This window comes from Mandrillus leucophaeus, unplaced genomic scaffold, assembly GCF_000951045.1.
Source record: "Mandrillus leucophaeus isolate KB7577 unplaced genomic scaffold, Mleu.le_1.0 Scaffold84, whole genome shotgun sequence".
NCBI classification, from domain to species: Eukaryota; Metazoa; Chordata; class Mammalia; order Primates; family Cercopithecidae; genus Mandrillus; species Mandrillus leucophaeus.
This window is the reverse complement of record NW_012109141.1, coordinates 235,813-254,161: the sequence shown is the minus strand read 5'-3', so window position 1 is coordinate 254,161 and position 18,349 is coordinate 235,813. Positions and strand designations below refer to the sequence as shown.

Genomic DNA, 18,349 nt, shown 5'->3' with positions numbered 1-18,349 from the left:
AGCACAGGCAGAGTAGATTTAAGCATAACTCTTAGGGCCCTAGGATTTTCAAAGTGGTAAATGAGCATTGGGTTCAACCTAAAAATCAACTGTATTAGCCCCTAATAAGAGAGTCAGCCTGTCCTTTGAAGCCAGTCATTGACTTCTCTCCAGCTATGAAAGTTGTAAATGGCACCTTCCAGTAGAAGACTGTCTTGTCTAGATTGAAAACTTACTGTTTTCTCCCTTTAATCAATGATCTTAGCCAAATCTTTAGGATAACTTGCCACAGGTTCTATCTACATCGGCACTTGCTGCTTTAACTTGCACTTTTATGTTATGGAGATAGTTTCTTTCTTAAACATCATAAACCAACCTCTACTAGTTGCCAACTTTTCTTCTGCAGCTTTCTCACCTCTCTCAGCCTTCATAGAATTAAAGAGCGTTAGGGTCTTGTCAAGATTGGGCTTTGGCTTAAAGGAAAGCTGTGGCTGATACTATCTTCTATTTAGACCACTCAGACTTTCTCCATATTAGCAATTAGGCTGCTTCGTTTTCTTATATGTGTGTTCATTAGAGTAGCACATTTAATGTCTTTCAAGAACTTTTTCTTGTACTTAAACAAGTTGGCTGTTTGGCCTCTCTTGACTTGTGACATGTCTTCCTCACTAAGCTTAATCGTTTCTAGCTTTTGATTTCAAGTGAGAAATGTGTGACCCTTCCTTTCACTTGAATACTTAGAGGTCATTATAGGGTTATTAATTGACCTACTTTTAATATTGTTGTGTCTCAGGGAATAAGAAGCTTGAGAAGAGAGAGAGATGACAAACGACCATCTTGGTGGAGCAGGCAGAACACGCCCAACATTTATTAAGTTTGCCATCTTATGTGGGCATGGTTCCTGATGCCCCAAAACAGTTGCTATAGTAACAAAGATCACTGATCACAGATCATCAAAACAATAATGAAAAATTTGAAATAATGCAACAATCACAAAACTGTGACACAGAGATAGGAAATGAGTATATGCTGTTGGAACAATGGCGCCAACAGACTTGCTTGAGGCAGAGTTGCAACAAACCTTCAATTTGTATTTGGAAAAAACAAAAAACAAAACAAAACACCCCACCAATATGTGATACACAATAAAGCAAGACATGCCTGTACATTATTAATAAAATACAAATCTATTTGAAAACATTCTGAACCGTAGTAGCTTTTACATGTCTACCATCCATCAATACAACTACTATCATGAAGAAACTGTGACTCTTTTTTTTATCATAAAAAGGGACCTGAATTGGAGAAGGTAGAAAACCACTGAGTAAACTGTAATTATATGTTGCTTAACGACAGGCATACGTTCTGGGAAATGCATCATTGGGCAATTTCATCTTTGTGTGAACATCATATACTGTATTCACACACCTAGATGTCATTGCTTACTGCATACTTACACTGTATGGTACAACCTATTGCTCTTAGGCTACAAACTTGTACAGCATGTTACTGTACTGAAAACTGTAAGCAATTGGAATACAGTAGTAAGTTTTGTATATCTAAACATGTATAAATATTTTAAAAGTACAGTAAAAATATGACATAATCTTATGGGACTACCTTCAAATATGTGGTCTATTGTTGACTGAAATGATTTATGTTGCATGATTATATCTTAAAATTTTAAAAGTTTATTTATAAAAATTAGTCAATTAGGCTGGGCCTGGTGGCTCATGCCTGTAATCCCAGCACTTTGGGAGACCGAGACACGTGGATCATTTGAGGTCAGGAGTTTGAGAGCAGCCTGACCCACATGGTGAAAACCCGTCTCTACTAAAAAGACAAAAAAAAAAATAGCTAGGTGTGATGGTGCATATCTGTAATCCCCTCTACTCAGGAGACTGAGGCAGGAGAATCTCTTGAACTTGGCAGATGGAGGTTGTAGTGAACTGAGATTGTATCACTGCACTCCAGCCTGGGTGACAGAGGGAGATTCCGTCTCAAAAAAAAAAAAAAAAAGTAAATTATAAAGCTAATATTTTGTTCACACGACATTATTAACCTATATAACAAATTTGTTGATGATTTGAGTAATTAATAGCAATGTTTTTGTTATTATGGATTTTTAGCATATACTGGTTTATTTTAAATAGGTATAATAATATCTATAAAAACATATTTCTTGCCTCTTAAAATAGTTGCATATTTCTACTTTTGGATAGTCCCATTAAAAAAAAAACAACATACGTTTTCATTTTAACATATTGGGTCATGAATAGTTTTCTTACAAATTAAAAACAAAACTATTAACTCTGGAAAGATCAGTATCTAATATAATCAACAGACGTCTCACTAGGTTTTACTCAACTCCAAAGTACCATTTCTAAACTCTGCATGAAACTTTGCCCGTTCTTGTATTACTGTTATTCAAAGAAAATAGCAGATGGATGTGTGATTTAGACACAAATCCTTTTCTAGTTACTTACTCTCAGGGGCCAGGACACATTTTAATTGTCTTAAGAAATTCCACAGGACAGGAAGAGAAGCTTCTTATAATCAAAGTTTTATATTTAAAATTCTGTAACAATATTCATTTGAGTAAACATTTGTCTCAGATATCCTTTTTGGTATATACTGTGTTCATATGTTTAATCACGTTTTCATTAAAATGTCATGTCTCAAAAAAACGTCCTGATTTGGAAAGTACTACTTTTTGTGAGTTTTAGGAATCTAAATTTTAAAATTTAAACATTTCATTATTTTTCTATTCTAATTTATAGTTGAAATTAAAGAACTAGAGAATGTAGAAATCAGTAATTTATAATGGTTTGAGTGAGAATCACACTGTATGAGGTCAAAATGGATGTTCTTTATGAAAAGTCAGTTATAACTTGCAACTTTCTATACTGTGTCCTAAAAAAATAAATTTTCTAAGTGCTTAGTGAGAGTAGGGGAGATCAGTAGTGGAGACTAGGATTTGCTGGATACTCTCCCTTTTTTCCTTCTTTAGGAAATTTAAAATCAGAACTAGCCCTAAAAGCTTTTTAAAGAGGTAATATTTTATTTTAACTCTTTATAAACTATTGGTTGGATTTGGCAGTTATAATTTTAAAATATTAACAGGTTACTTAAGACTTTAAAAAATATATTTATCAAAAAGCACATATTTTTATGTGTTCATGTCTTGGTGTGTTTTGGAAAATACCATAAACTGTGTTGTTTATAATCAATAGAAATTTATATCTCATGGTTCTGGAGGCTGGGAATTCCAAGACAAAGGACTCTACTTCCTCATAGTCTTCTCACGGGAACGTTGCATGGTAGAGAAAGAGGGAGAGATCTCTGAGGTCTCTTTTGTAAGGATACTAAATCCATTCCTTAGGATTCTGCCCTCATAATCACCTCCTGAAGTCTGCACCCCTTAATACTACCCCTTTGGGAGTTAGAATTTTAACATATGAATTTTAAGGGAACACAAACATGCAGTTTATTACTTTGTGTGTATGCATGTATGTGTGTGTTCAGCTTAAGTTATTTCCACAGAGCAGTAAACCTTTCGAACATTTCCTTAGAATTCTGCTTCTAAAGAATGCACAAGGAATAGAATTAAAGATCTCACATGGGAAATGAAAAATACAAAATTATACACTTGTTAAAACTGCAAGGGAACAAATAATGTGTTTTCTCTATGCCATTAGAGAGTGAAGCCTCCCCTCCTGCCTGCTTGATTTCTACTTTGGGCAATGACGTGAAAGTTATGCAGACCTTGACTATAATGTGAGGGAACTAGCCACGAGACTGGATTGTCTTTTAATTGTGAGAAACTCTGATCATCTTCACCTAATCAGTTTTCCCATTGTGTATACCATGTGCATGACATAATTTTAAAAGACTAACTGAGTGATATTTGTTTAGTTTTTCCTCAAATGTTTTCTTAATGAAAACATGATTAAACAAACATTTGCCCAAAGCTTTGACTCTGGTTTTATTTATGGACATTTATACTTGGTCAGATTGACTTCATGTTGGCCGCTACAACTTCTAAAAGGCCTTCTCGTGTGTAAGTATCAAACTTCGAAACAAAAGAAGGGATATTCTTTAAGTCAGTGGTCCTCAGAATGTTGTCTTCAAACCAGTGGCATTAATGTCATATGAGAACTTGATAGAAACTCAATTTCTTGGGCTCTATCCCAGACTTACTGAATCGGAAACTCTAGGAGTGGAACCCAGCAATCTGTGTGATGCTACGAGCCCTCTGGCTGATGTTCAGGTTTGAGAACCACTATTGTAATTATAAACTATGTCCTTTACATACAATTTTAGTATTATTAGGCATGCATTGAGATGTGTCCAAGGCAAGGGCTCATGATGGTTGAATCAATTTTAATTGGTTAAGTTCTGAGTGATGTAAAGTCATCTAAATGTGTATGTGTCCTCTCCATAGAAAATCACATCTTGGAGGATGTGAACAAGTGTGTGATAGCCCTCCAAGAGGGCGATGTGGACACTCTGGACCGGACAGCAGGGGCCATCAGGGGCCGGGCAGCTCGAGTCATACACATCATCAATGCTGAGATGGAGAACTATGAAGCTGGGGTTTATACTGAGAAGGTGCTGGAAGCTACAAAATTACTTTCTGAAACAGGTAAGCATTGGTATTAGGTCTGGCCAAAATGTTAATATCTTGATTAGTTTCCATATCTGAATAAATCTGTGTCATTGATTTCTGTAGGCCTTTATGCTTCTAAATTGCACATAATCGTGGAATGGATAGAGTACTTGAGTTTTCTCTTTGTTTTTTGAGTTCGAATTGGAATAACATTAGGAGATATTAGGAGAATGACAATTTTACTGCTTTGCATGCATATATTTCTTTATAGTTTTCATGTAGATCATTTGATTCTCACAAACACCTAATAAAATTTTTCTGCTTACTTCATTATCTCCAATTGTGGATGAGATAATTTTATGGTTTGAGAAAATTACGGTTTGAATTGGCTAAGAGACTGGAATGAGGTCACAGGGTTATAAAATAGTGCAGATGTGATAAAAACTTGGAATCTGTAAGTTAACCTTTTCTTCATTTATTGCTTGAGAGGATAGGACATTAAGGAAAAACTGTGAACAGCCAGTGGAAAGCATAAAGGCTCTAGATAGTGCGTGGATGTGATGTGCTCAAAGAAAGGTGGTGGCTGCTGACAAAGAGTTAGGCTTTCAGCATATTCCCTTTCTTTCTAGGAAAGCTTTACATGCCCTTCTTCAGGGGCGTGTGGCTGCTCACAGGACTCACTGCTATGGTAAGGCATGGTTACTTATGGAAGTTTGTCAGAGCTTGCACATGCATTGGGGTGAAAAAAAATACTTCAACTGAATTAGAACAATCTACAGCTCTGGAGAATATATAAAAGACTGGCCTGTTTTAAGTAGTTCTCCCCTCTTGACCAGTGTCTTTTGGCTTCCTCAGGCCTCGTATATTTGTATATATGAAAATAGATATATAGTCCAAGGAATGAAAGGAGACTAGGGAATAGAAAAAGAGAATGTAAGTCCACATTGGATAAGGTTGTTAATGAATAATGAATTGGTGCATATATATGCACAGAAGGGCCTCTCCCCTCAAACCCTAAGGGGGACCTTCATGGTTTTGCATATGAGCTTTGGATGCCACTAGGCATTTTAAAAATAGCCATCTCTGAAAGGTCAGCTATAGCTGTGTTCCAAGTTCTGCATGATGAGATATGTTGGTAGAAATACGTTGCTTTTTATGGGGAAAAGATTATTTACAAAGAGTTCTGTAGGTATTTGTTAGCCTGGAATAGCAAGGAAAACACAATACATAAACACAGGTATTGGTCATTCTCTTTGAAATATAAGCAGAAACAGAATGGCATGGCATCATGTTATAAAGAGCACATCTAGAGATTGTTGCCCTTGGAACATCCTTACAGACTTAGAATTATAAATAATAACAAAAATAATGATGACAAGATATAACTGTATTTGAATTACCTGAGAGTCCGCACTGCTTTCTTTCATATAAGCTTGCCCTTTACATTCAATTGAGTAACACAAAGCAAGCCATACAGTATTTCTTTCCTCACTTGGAAGAGTTATAAAAAGGTATTTTTTTTTCTAATTCTCCAAATTAAGGACTTTTTCTTAGTAACCTTTAGGGAGACCATCTCACATTTCTGTGGCTTTCAGCTCCTAGCCCATCAGCTCTATTCTTGTACAAAGTCTTAGCTTCATGTGGGATTTCTGACAGAGTAACACTCACTTGGGTCTGACACTAGATAAACAATACCAGAAGGGTGGAAGACCTAGAGGCAGGACTCAGTTCCTGCCCACTCATGATGGGTGGGAAGGACACTTGTGGCAGATGAAAGATACAGAGCATATTGCCAATTTTCATCTGACTTTCTACCCACAGATAACTCAGGCACTGTTCAAATGACATTTTAGAACTTTTTCTTATTGTGTCTTGGACTGCTTTGACAACAGGAGTGCCGCTTACTAGGTCAAAATCTAAAGGCAAGGACAATTGCTTAGTTGACTGTAATAGTTTAACATAATTTTCACCCAAAGTCTTGATATGTAAATAATGTTCTGGTTGATTTTTCTACTTTAAAAAAACAAACAGTCGTTCATCCTGGATTGTTGTTGCTAATCAAGATTTTTGCTCTTGTTCTGAGTTGTTAAAATTTTTATCCTAGCTGGCAACGATTGAGCACTCTGGGGGCTTAACTAATGGCACCTTTCTTATTTTGATGTCTACATCCAATTCCTAATTGAATACGGTAGATGAGCAGGACATTTAAATTCTACTGTTCAGGACTTATTGAAGTTAACTAGGAAAGTAACCAGGTAGAGACTGAAATAGACAGCTTATATATAACTTTAATTGAAAATATAGGAATAAGCATTAAGGAAAAGTGGGTGTCAGTGGACTAAGAGCTAGAATACGAAGGTATACAATTTCTTTGGTATTCGTCCCCAGTTGTTCTTCTCTTTCTGAAACAGGAATAACGTTATTATTTTGCGAATAACTAGAGAGATTGCCAAAGAAATGAAAGAAGAAAACTTTAGCTGTTAACTCACTGATTGCTAATTAGAATTGCTGGGGAATGTGCTTGCATAGAGTAGACACACGGAGTGTGAGGATGACCACAGGATCAGTTCTGTAATTATGTTTGTACAAAGTTTTGTTGGGGGGTGTGTGTGTGTGTGTGTGTGCGTGTGTGTGTGTGTGTATGTTGTCTAAAATGATTTAGCTCTAATGTCATTATGTGTGTGTGCTAAGGAGACATAAGATATATGTCCTCAAAATGGAAACCGCTGTGCATGTCCCTGATACCAAATTATCTACCTTTTGGTTAGTTTTGTTTCTGACTTCAACAATTTTAGAGCCATGTTGAATTGGCCACTTCTCTATGTGACTCTATCAAATTTTGTCATGAGAGTACATTGTAGGGTGAAAGAGGGTGGCAGTGGGAAAAAAGGGAAAAATGCCAAGAGGAAAGATAAGGAAAAAGAAAACAAAATGTCGTGGTTTTGGTTGTTGTTGTTGAGGCTGCCACGCGTACTAGGTTGTACCCATTGATTTTTTGTTTGATATTTTATTTAAAAAAAATTCTGTGCCATTAGATTCAAGACCCTAACTCAGATATTCTCAACCTCTGTACTATTGACACTTTGGTCTGAATAATTGTTTCCTGGGGAGAGTTCTGGGAACTGTTTTGTCCATTATGGGATGCTTAGAAGCATCCCTGGCTCCATCTGCTAGATGTTTGTAGCATCTCTTTCTTCTACATGCCAAGTTGTAACTACCAAGATGTCTCTAGACATTGTCAGATATCCTTGAAGGAAGTGGGTTGTGGTGGGCAACATAATGTGCATGACTGCCCTAAAGTAAAGAAATAACCCAAAATAGGGACAATAGGGACAAGTTCAAACAGGACAGATTGGAACCTATGTACTGTGGACATAGTGAAAAGGGAGTGGGGTTGGGAGTACATTACTAAGAAGAATCTATAAAAGGGCAGAATAATCAAACAGCCTTGACTGAACTGGATGTTGCTGCTGAAGGTGTTTACACCGAGGCAAGCCCCTGTGTAGACAGGTGAATGGCTGCAGGGGTAGGTCACTGTAGGGAGACTCCCACTTTACCACCTGGCTGCCCTCACTGAATGGCTGGAAAATTGAGAGGTACCCAAAGAGTGATAACACATCTGTGGTTTATTTTCCATGAATTTTCTTTCCTTAGTAAAGACAGTGCTTTGCTTAAGAATGCTTCTTGTCTTGTTATGAATGCTGAGTTAAATTTAAGAAAATTTTGTAGATTATTAGTATGCTAAGAATTATAGGGTAGCATTATGTACAAATATACCTGTTCATTTTCTTATAAAACAATCTAGGCTGATGAAAACACAATAAATTGGATCTACAGCAGACACATTAAATACTTATGTGGCATATTTGATGGGCTCTTCAGTAAAATCTGAATTATAACAAATTGCCAACAGCTTGGTAGTAAGTACATGCATGACCAGACCCATCTTCATAGATCTCATTTACAAAGTCCGGTTGCTGCAGGAGGCTGAGGAGGGGTGAAAGCACATTCAGTGATAACATATTTAGATATGCATACAGTAGCTCATTCTTCACTGAATGGATTATACTGAAACGTCATTTTTGTAAATTTGATAGCTGATTCAAGTTTGTGGCCATGTGAGCATGACTAGGTTAAAAGATCTATGAGATTCTGCCAGATATTTTTTTTTCTTCAGAGGAAACAATAAACCAAAAAAAAAAAGAAAAAAAAGAAAATAGAAAAAAGAAAGCATATTTTAAAAAGTGTTCTATGTTATGGAGCACTCTGTATGCAGATATTAAAATTTCATTATTTTGGAAAATACGTGGGCCAAGCAGATGGTATAAATTTTACTTCCATGGTCTATAACCTAAAGTTTTATACAGATGAGAATGTTTTTCTTTTTACATCATTTCTATATATTTTTGCTTAGAAAGTATAAAAAGACCAGCAAATAGAAAGCATCCAAACTAGAAATCTTATTGAGAAGGGTACATTTGGGCCAGGACAATGAAGTAGAATGAATCCAAGGTTAGGATTCAGAATAACTCAATTACTTGACTGCTACCAACTAACTGTGTCCTTAAACAAATCAGTTAGTGCCTCTGGGACTTGGTTTTTTCCTGTATTGCCTAATGTTTTGTCATTCAATAATGGGTTTGTATTAATTGTGTAATATATGCATCACTGTTTCTGGCTTCCTGGTGACTGCACTTGGCATAAGCAATTATTGCCCATGAGTCCCCTATATAAACCCTCTGCACCATCTGGACGGGGGCCTTCCTTATTCTCCAGGCAAAACATATCCATGCTGCTCCCTCTGTCCTCCCTGCAATGTTCTTCATCTCCTCCTCCTCCTGCTTTACATCTGTTTATTGAGATTCTTCTTTAAGATATAGCTCTAGTCTCAGTTGGAGACAACAGAAAACTATTTAGTATGGTATGTCCTCTTCAGTGTACATGACTGTGCTTATAACAGGATTGTGTGTTTTTAGAGGCAAGTGTTTCTATAGGTACCCACAGCCTAGAATGGTGTTTTCATGGAACACATTTAATACGTATGTATTGATTAAATGAATACCAAAAATGAGAACATTATGCTTTTTTCTTTTTTTCTATAGAGAATATGTCTACCAGCAGCCTCAGGTTCATAGCTCAAGACGAATTTCTGCATATCAATGGGAAATCATCTGATTGGCTTTTTGGCGTATGCTTCCTTCAGTTGGACTGATTTCTGTTGCTAGTAGAATAGAGTTTTATGATTGGACAGGTCTGACTGACCTGCCTGTGACTGGAATATGAGGGGCTGGAGTATGAGACTGATGTCAGAAGAAGGTGGTAGGGGCAGCTTATGGGGAAGACAAACTATTAGGTATTAGAGATAGGAAGGACTATCCACAGTCTGTTACTTCTGCATGATTGATTTTAAGTTGGAAATGTAGGAAGAATGAGAAAGAAGCCTCATCCAGTAAAGAGCCCTTAAATAGAAAATGTATAATTTGTCTTTTTTTATATGACTAAAACCCATATAGTCAAAGTATTGTAGGAATCTGATAAGCTTTTGAATAGCTATATAATTTTTTCCTAAAAGCAAATGCAAGGTTTTGGGATCAGAGAACAAACGTTACTTTGCACAGTAAGCATGTCAGTTTCCCATGTTCCATTCCCACTCTTGGAGCAATGTGATGAGGGCAGATGGATACTGCACATACAGCGGAGGTCTGTGCTACAGTTGGGGAACCAGACAATCATGAATCTAGGAGTTTATTTATTTAGAAATTGGTGCTCCTCCTGAGGGCAGGAGAGAAACATTTCTCTTTTTTTTTTTTTTTTTTTTTAAGATGAAGTTTCGTTCTTGTTGCCGAGGCTAGACATAGTCTTGGCTCACTGCAGCCTCTGCCTTCCAGGTTCAAGTGATTCTCCTGCCTCAGCTTCCCAAGTAGCTGGGATTACAGGCACTCACCACCACACCTGGCTAATTTATTTTTTATTTTTTATTTTATTTTATTTTTTAATAGAGACGGGGTTTCACCGTGTTGGCCAGGCTGATCTGGAACTCCTGACCTCAGGTAATCTGACTGCCTCGGCCTCTCAAAGTGCTGGGATTACAGGTGTGAGCCACCGTGCCCAGCCACGTTTTCTCTTTTATGTAAATGAATTCTGTCCAGGAGGTACCCAAGTTGTTAAAACCTTTTGGAATATAAATGTATGGTTCCTAGTTTTATCCCTCTTTGAAATGTAAACATATCTCTGGGGAAGGTAGGCCTGTAAATCTCTTTCCAGGTTATTTCACTATCTTAGGACTGTTAACCTTTGAACCAGGTTGCCGGTATTTTTGTTCGGAAAGGCTTGACCATACAGAAACTTGAAAATATTTTCTGTACACTGCTGTGTTTGTAAATGATGTGTTCTCCCACAGTCCAGACATGTTCAGCTCTCTCAGCATAAAAGTCTGAAGAACCACCTCAGAAAATCCGACCACAACCAGATAGCTTACAATATAGAAATGTAAATGATTCCTCATCAAAAGAAAAGTTGTTTGACCTCTCTCGTAAGATAAATGCAAATTAAAAACTACTCTGAGAAACCATTACCCATCAGAATGGCAAAGATCCAAAAGTTCTATAATATACTCTGTTGTCAAGGATGAGGAAAAGTCGTCTCATATTTTGCGTGTGGATGTGCAAAATGGAGGAAATTTGACATCTTCTATCAAAAGAACATATTTAACAGTTGGAAAGCAATCTCACTTATAAAAATCTGTTCTTCAGAGGTACTGGCAAAAAATATAAAAACATATGCACAAGGTTATTTATTATAAGGCTGTAGGCTAGAAACAACACAAATATCTAGCTTGAGGGCACTGGTTGAATTAATTATGGTCTAATCACACAATGGAGTATTATGCAGCTATAAAACAGAATGGGGAATAACTATACAATCTGACTATACTTTTAGGTTAAAAAATGAGGCGGAAAAATTATGTATACCATGTTCCATTTATTTTCAGAAAAGCAAAATTATATAACACAGGAAGAGAAAGTAAGATATAAAATTTTATTCTAACAATAAAATCCTTAACGTGAAGGTGGAGATGGGGTAGGGTAGACATTGGAAGATTCTCAATTGCATGTGTATAGGCTATAAATTTGGGGGGACATAGCAGAACAAACAGCACTTCTCTAGTGCCTGTTTCCAAAGTACAACCAAAAAAAAAAAAAAGACATGAATCTCCAGTTCTTCATGGATTCAGAATCCTGGGAACTGGAAAGTACATGTGGTTCTTTGTCACTTCAAGGACATCAGAGACCAGCATCTGTGATAATGGCAGTGGAGTAAATTAGGGGCCTGCATATTGTGTCTAGCAGAGTCAGTGCTGGTGTTCACTGGAATTGGTGGCCTGGATGCTTTAATCGTGCACAACTGAGGCTGTAGTAAGTTCCTATCACCCAGATTCTCTGACGGAGGGGAAACTGCCATATCAGTGATAGGTGTTTGAATCAGAGGAAGAATATGCTAACAGCCACTCATTTGGCAGTACATGTGGTACATACTTGGAGTATTCCAGAAATAGTTTTGGTAATTAAAAAAAAGGGAAGCTTTACATGTAGCTGGAGGGGCTGAAATAACAAGTGGACAAAAGAACCAAAGAAGTACTGTATGTGTATATGGCCAGAGTAGCCCCCAAATGACCTCCTTGCCAAATTTTAATTTTTATTATTATTTTTTTTTTTCTAGACACAGGTCTTGCTATGTTAGCCAGACTGGTCTCCAACTACTAGCCTCATGGGATTCTCCCACCTCAGCCTCTCAAAGTGCTGGGATTACAGGCATGAGCCATCCCACCTGGCTCCTGGTTTGCCTTTCTATATTTTACCTTTCCTCTAATTCTACCTGATTTCTTTCTTGTCAGTGAAGTCCCCTTTCTAACCAGACAAGCCCACTCTTCTGTGTACCTATTACTCTTATTATCTGTGTTACTCATTTGGTACCTACCATATACTGCCCAGTATTTCATACTCTTGTTACCCACTTTTCCACTTATGTTTATATCTGTCCTCTGTCCATCTTAATACCTGAGGCATGTGTGTATGTATTGACCTTTTGCATGTTTTTGTTAAATTTTAACCTCTTAAGATCTGAGTCTACCTCTGTTACCTGCAGCTTTAATTAAGAGTTGAAATTCAAAAATGTTATTAATATAAATGAGTAACATAATGACACAGTTGCCTTATTCTGGGGGATTAAACCCTCCTTAAATTGCATACTTAATGATCAAGATAAGAATCTTTTAAATTATGTGCAATAAATTTTTAGCAAGTACTTTATTACATCTTAATGCAATCTAAGTACTTAAACATCACAGATGCCAAATCAGACTCTATTTATTAAGCTAGGTTTTGACAAACACTGTAAGCTAAATAAGGCATCATGCTCATGCTCAATACTTTATTCATTCTTTAAGTTTCAGAATTAAATGTGCCATCCTTTTAAGTTATAAACCATTTGTGATTATTTTTGAAATGCTTATTTTAAAATAGAAGAAAACTTTCCAAGCAAGTATTTTCTTTCCTCAGGAAAAGGAATTTGTGTCTAGACAAGAGCAGATGGATGCTCCCTGATTCTTTTAGGGTAGTTGTCGTGAATGGAATTTAGAGAGTTTTTTTTTCCCCCTCCTTCTAGGCAGTCCTTTTTCATCTTTTATCAAACAATTCAGCTCATGGGTTATGTATTGCCTTCTGGAACTTAAATATGATTTATGTTTGAAATATACATTTATAATTTTCCCAACATGAATTTATGGAAATGGCAGCCTTTAGAAACTCCCACAGAGGTAACAGATGATTGACTCTGATGAAAGGAAAGTCCAAGAATGTATGCAGGAAGAATTGAGACTGGCCAAGATGATGATAGTTGTCTGGAGAGGTAGAAACCGCTGACAAATAGCAGCGAATAAGGAGCAGATTAAGCCAGGGTACTGTTGTCCTCGCTCCTGGATTCCAATTTTCAGCTTCCAACCTGATGTCTCAAGACAGAAGATAAGTTAGTATATCATTGGTCTAGGCAGAGGAAGATTGAAATTTAGAGAAAGTATGTAGGGTTTATTTCTACATTGCCTCTGCTACATTTTTAAAAAGCATTTGAAGACACTTAAGATTTAAATTCAATCAAGTGATGTAAATTAAATAATTAAAGTGGTGTAAATATGAGATAGAAGGGAAATAGTTTCAAGAGAATATTGGATGAAACTGGGTGGCTGATTAGAAACTGTTTCAACTGGGCTAGGCAAGCTGAATTTGAATTGTTTTGTTTTTATATTTTGGAAGTTACTACTTTGTTGGTAAAGTCTTTCAAAGACTTTCTTTCCTCATGGATCTGGGGAGGTCATGATGGAATACAGTGTTTAACACTGGCCGCCTTGGCAAGAAAGATAAAAAGGAAAGTTCTAGGAGCAAGTTTATCAAATCTTGTCCTGAGGGCAGATTTCACAGGAAATTCCTTATTAAAAATGCAACACTGTCACCAGGATGATACCAGGCTGCTGAGGGGAGAGAAGGGCATAAAACTGGGGAAGCTCAGTTTTCAAAACAAAGTGTACCAGCTTCCCAGTTTTCAGATCCAACACTAATTGGTGTGCTGTGTCCCATTATGCCCACCTTTTTTTTTTTTTTCCCATGGTGAATCATTTGGTTGTACCTCCAAGTTCTTTCCAAAAGAGACTAGATGATTTTGCCTGTTAGAAACAGTGTGTGCATGGGTGTAAATGCAGAAAGTAGTGGTGTGAAGACAGCCCCAAGAAGCATTTACTATGGCTCTTTCATGTGGTAGGCAGCATGGTAATCATCTGACACGCATCCTACTTGTTTGTAAGTGCCTCCAAGGCGTAACGTATTTGTGTTATTTACCACTCGATTCCCAGTGCCTAGAGTACTGCTTAGATTGGCATATAAAATTTAGTCATAAACTTGTTGAATGTATTTCTGATCTTTACGTAAGCCCTGAAGGAAAATGATCGTTATTTCTGTTTTATACTGAGTAAACTGAGGCTTAAATTGGTTTAATAACTCGTGTAAAATTAAACATCAAGATTCATTTACACATTTTTCTGGAACCAATAAATATACTTGAAACGTAGAGCAAGCATCGTTGCCACAATTAAACAGAAATTTTAATGTGTCCTGCTAGCTATTTTTTTTTACCAATATTTTTACTTAGGGTATAGCTATTTTTACTGATAGTTTTACTTATGACATAGCATACTACATTAGTTATATATTTCTGTGTAACAAATTACCCCCCAAATTTAACTTGCCATGTGGGCTTTTGTTTAGAGCCTCTTACAACATGGCAACTGTCTTCCATCAGAGTAAGTAACCAAGATAGTAAGAAAGCAGAAGCCAGCATCATTTTTCATATCAGAAGTGGCATCCCATAATTTTTTTGCCATATTCTCTTGGTTGGAAGTGAGTTACTAGTTCCAACTCACATTCAAGATTGAGGAGATAACACAAAGGCATGAATACCAGGAGAAGAAGAATCACTGGACACCCTCTCAGAGGCACCGATCACACACACATACATATTTGCAAATACATGAGGATAGGAGAAACCATAAGGGTAATGAATGGCATAACTAGATACAACAGTCCTAGGGGGTGTGGACAAATCCCACAACATGGAGTTAATAGGGACATACTCAAATGCTGGTATAATAGCCTTATTACCTTGTGCAGTGGCATTTAGAGCACAAAAGATCCACTGAGGCAAAATGAAGCCATGCAGTATGTGGACAGGAGGGGGACAGAGGAATAACAGCTAGATCCTGGAGAAGGAATGGCTTAGATTCGCTCAAGGCGATTGGACAAGTGGGTTGGAGTCAAAGCGAACAGGTAAGAGTCGGGGAATGGTACATAGAAAGACAAAGCCGGTACATAAAGATCAGTGTGCATGCCAAAAGGAATAAAAAACTAATGGCATCATTAGGAAAAATTCAATTTGACTTAGGTTTAGAGATTCAAACATTAATTGCAGAAGCAGCTCTTTAACCTGTGGTGTCAGAAGTCATAACCAAGATTCGAGTGCATGTGTGTAGGAAGTGAAAGCTCTGAACAGTGTAGGAACTCTTAGCCGAGTGCTTTAACAAGATTGCAGCCACCCTCGTACCTCCTAGGGAAGGCACACACCTACACCTGGTGGAGTGCATGGGTCTATAAATACATATAGAAATGAAATAGTCATTATTTGTGAAGTAGACGTATAGATCTATTTGCCTAGTAGGTAATGCTCCCACCCAAACATCTCTAAAAAGATTCTGAGCTGAGGATTTTTAAAGGCCCCACATGTGGGGGTGAATTGGGAGGAATACTTAAAGACCTTCTATTAATTTAATTTATGATCATGACATTCTTTACTAAAATCACTAATATAAAATGTTGGCCAGCTTCTATGATTTGTCCTCTGTTCTTAAGTGGAACTAAAGGGAGAAATGTGTCATGGCTTCAGTTTGGGGTAGTTTCTACTTCTACACTGTGAACTGGAACTTCAGACTCAGTGTCCTTACAACTGATTATGCTTCATGGATGTGTAGAATCATCAAGCCATACCCCGTGCCTTATAAATGCCCGTCAGAGTTCCCTTTGGTCAACTTTAGGGCCCTGGTAATTTATGTCATACTCTTTTACCCTTTTTTTTCCCTCTGTTGTGACATCTAATTGGGGGGCCACCTGAATAATCCCTTAGCGGTGTCTGATAGGAACCATTTTTGGGAAAGCATACTTTACCTGTAGAAATAACATCAAATAACACTTACCTGGTATTGAGGCCACTGGAAAGGCCCCACAGTGTTTCTCCAAATTAATACTTTCTAGCTCCAATTACTCTGATCTTTCCCTAATCTTTACCAAATTCCAACTGTTACAGCAGAGGCTCAGTAGCTATCTGTGATGGGGGGAGGATATTGTACTAATTCCTGCACTGGAATTAGCTGCAATTCCTTCCCTGTCCTGATATTTTATTTTCTTTTTAGATTCCTTTCAATGCTCTTATTATTTTAACAGTTACCAAACTGGTTATCTCAAACAGGGACTTTGTCTATTTCCTTTTCTCTATGCTCCATAATAAAATTTGGCAAGGAACACACTCAGAGTATGTTATCTGACTGCACCACCGCAGTTGGGTGACCCCTGTGTATGCAGATGTGCTTGATTGGACTTGGTGAACTAGTTGAGAACAGACTTATGAATCTTTCTTCTGGCTCAATGGTGATGCTCCTTCTGAAGAAGCAGAGTCCTGAAAGAATCCTGAGCTCAGGTTTCTGAAAGATCCCTAGAGACCAAACCCAGAATGCCCACTAATCATTTGTTAAATGACTCGTGATACTCTTTAATAAAATTACTGAACCAATGCTAAATGATGGGCAGAGAAACTTGGTATGTGAAATGTCATGCTACTCATTTTGTCCCTGAAATACTGGATGACAAAAGGAGTTCTCATCTTAATTTTCCCCATTTATTCCTGTCCCCTTCTTTTACTTCTCATCCTTCTCTGGATAGATTGTCTGTGCTAGAAGCAGGATGAGGGTTTAAATGCGAAGAATGAAGCAGAGATGGTCTCTGCCTGAAGGCGACTCATATGTGAAACAGTTGACATACAGAAATATCAATGAACTAGCCTAATACAGTATACGAAGTACTGTAATAGTGTATGTGAGAGAAATTAGGATGCTATAAAATTATAGAGAATTGTAGAGCACTGTCTACTTTGGGTTCCGGGGATTAAAGAAAGCTTCACAATGGCAATTAGTTCTACACTGGAGATTAAAGATTGAGCAGGAGTTCACCTGGGCCAAAGACAAGTATGTACATTTCAGTATGAGAGAATAAATCATTCATGGATATGTTGCTATGGGTCCATTTCATATTTGGAGACATTGAAGTAATTCTGTCTAATTGGAACATTTGAGAATATGTGGTAATAAGGGATGAGACGGAAAGATGCAGGAACCATATAGGCAGATAATAGATGCTTGTTTATGTTTGTTTCTTCATAACGAGGTTTTATAGTTCTCTCTGTGTTATGGGGAATCATTGGAATGCTTAAAGCGGGGACAAGCACCTTTTATATATCTAAAGGTAGCGAGGTTACCTGGCTGTTCATCTCCACTACCTTTGGTTGACTTTGGATTTTGCCCTTTGGGTTGTCAGCAGTCCTATTTAAATATTTAACACAACTTCTCATTCATTTAACTGACTCACCCTGTGCTCTGAAACTTCACCCCTGACATCTCTCAGGAGAATTTATTCCAGAACTTTCTCACCTCTGGTTTAGGACCTCCAACAGCAGAATGATGCGACCTTGATTTTTATATGCATACTTAACTCTGATTTCATTACTCCTAGAATGTCATCATTTCGTGGCCTAGTGTGTGCACTGCCTACAGAAATATAGCCAGAATTTAAAAGTTTATCTCTGACTTTGATCACCCTTTCAGGACACAAGCTATTAAGAACAAATCAGCATTTCTGATAAATAACTACAAAGTGGTACCTACAGTTTTTGGATGTAATTCAGAAAACAGAAAGAAGCTTCTATTTATATTCTTATATCAAAAACTCTGTTAATATATAATGTGTGAATCACAAAGGCAATGCTGTGTTTTGTCCTAATTAGTAAGAGGCAGAAGCAGCATCATATTTGAGGAAGTTTGAAACTTTTTCTGTCTCAGTATTACTTTTGGGGTATTTAGGTTTTTGTTGTTGTGGTGGGTTTTTTTTTTTTTTT

General features: G+C 37.2%; 1 protein-coding gene across 6 annotated transcripts in view; it reads left to right on the top strand.

Annotated features, from left to right (window-relative positions):
* CTNNA2 (catenin (cadherin-associated protein), alpha 2) overlaps positions 1–18,349 on the top strand; it is a 1,228,212-nt gene that overhangs the window by 1,119,419 nt on the left and 90,444 nt on the right. For all 6 annotated transcript variants that reach the window (XM_011968327.1, XM_011968326.1, XM_011968331.1 and 3 more), the window contains one exon: positions 4,424–4,624. In XM_011968327.1, the coding sequence (XP_011823717.1) occupies positions 4,424–4,624 (201 nt within the window). The remainder of the gene's footprint in view (positions 1–4,423; positions 4,625–18,349) is intronic.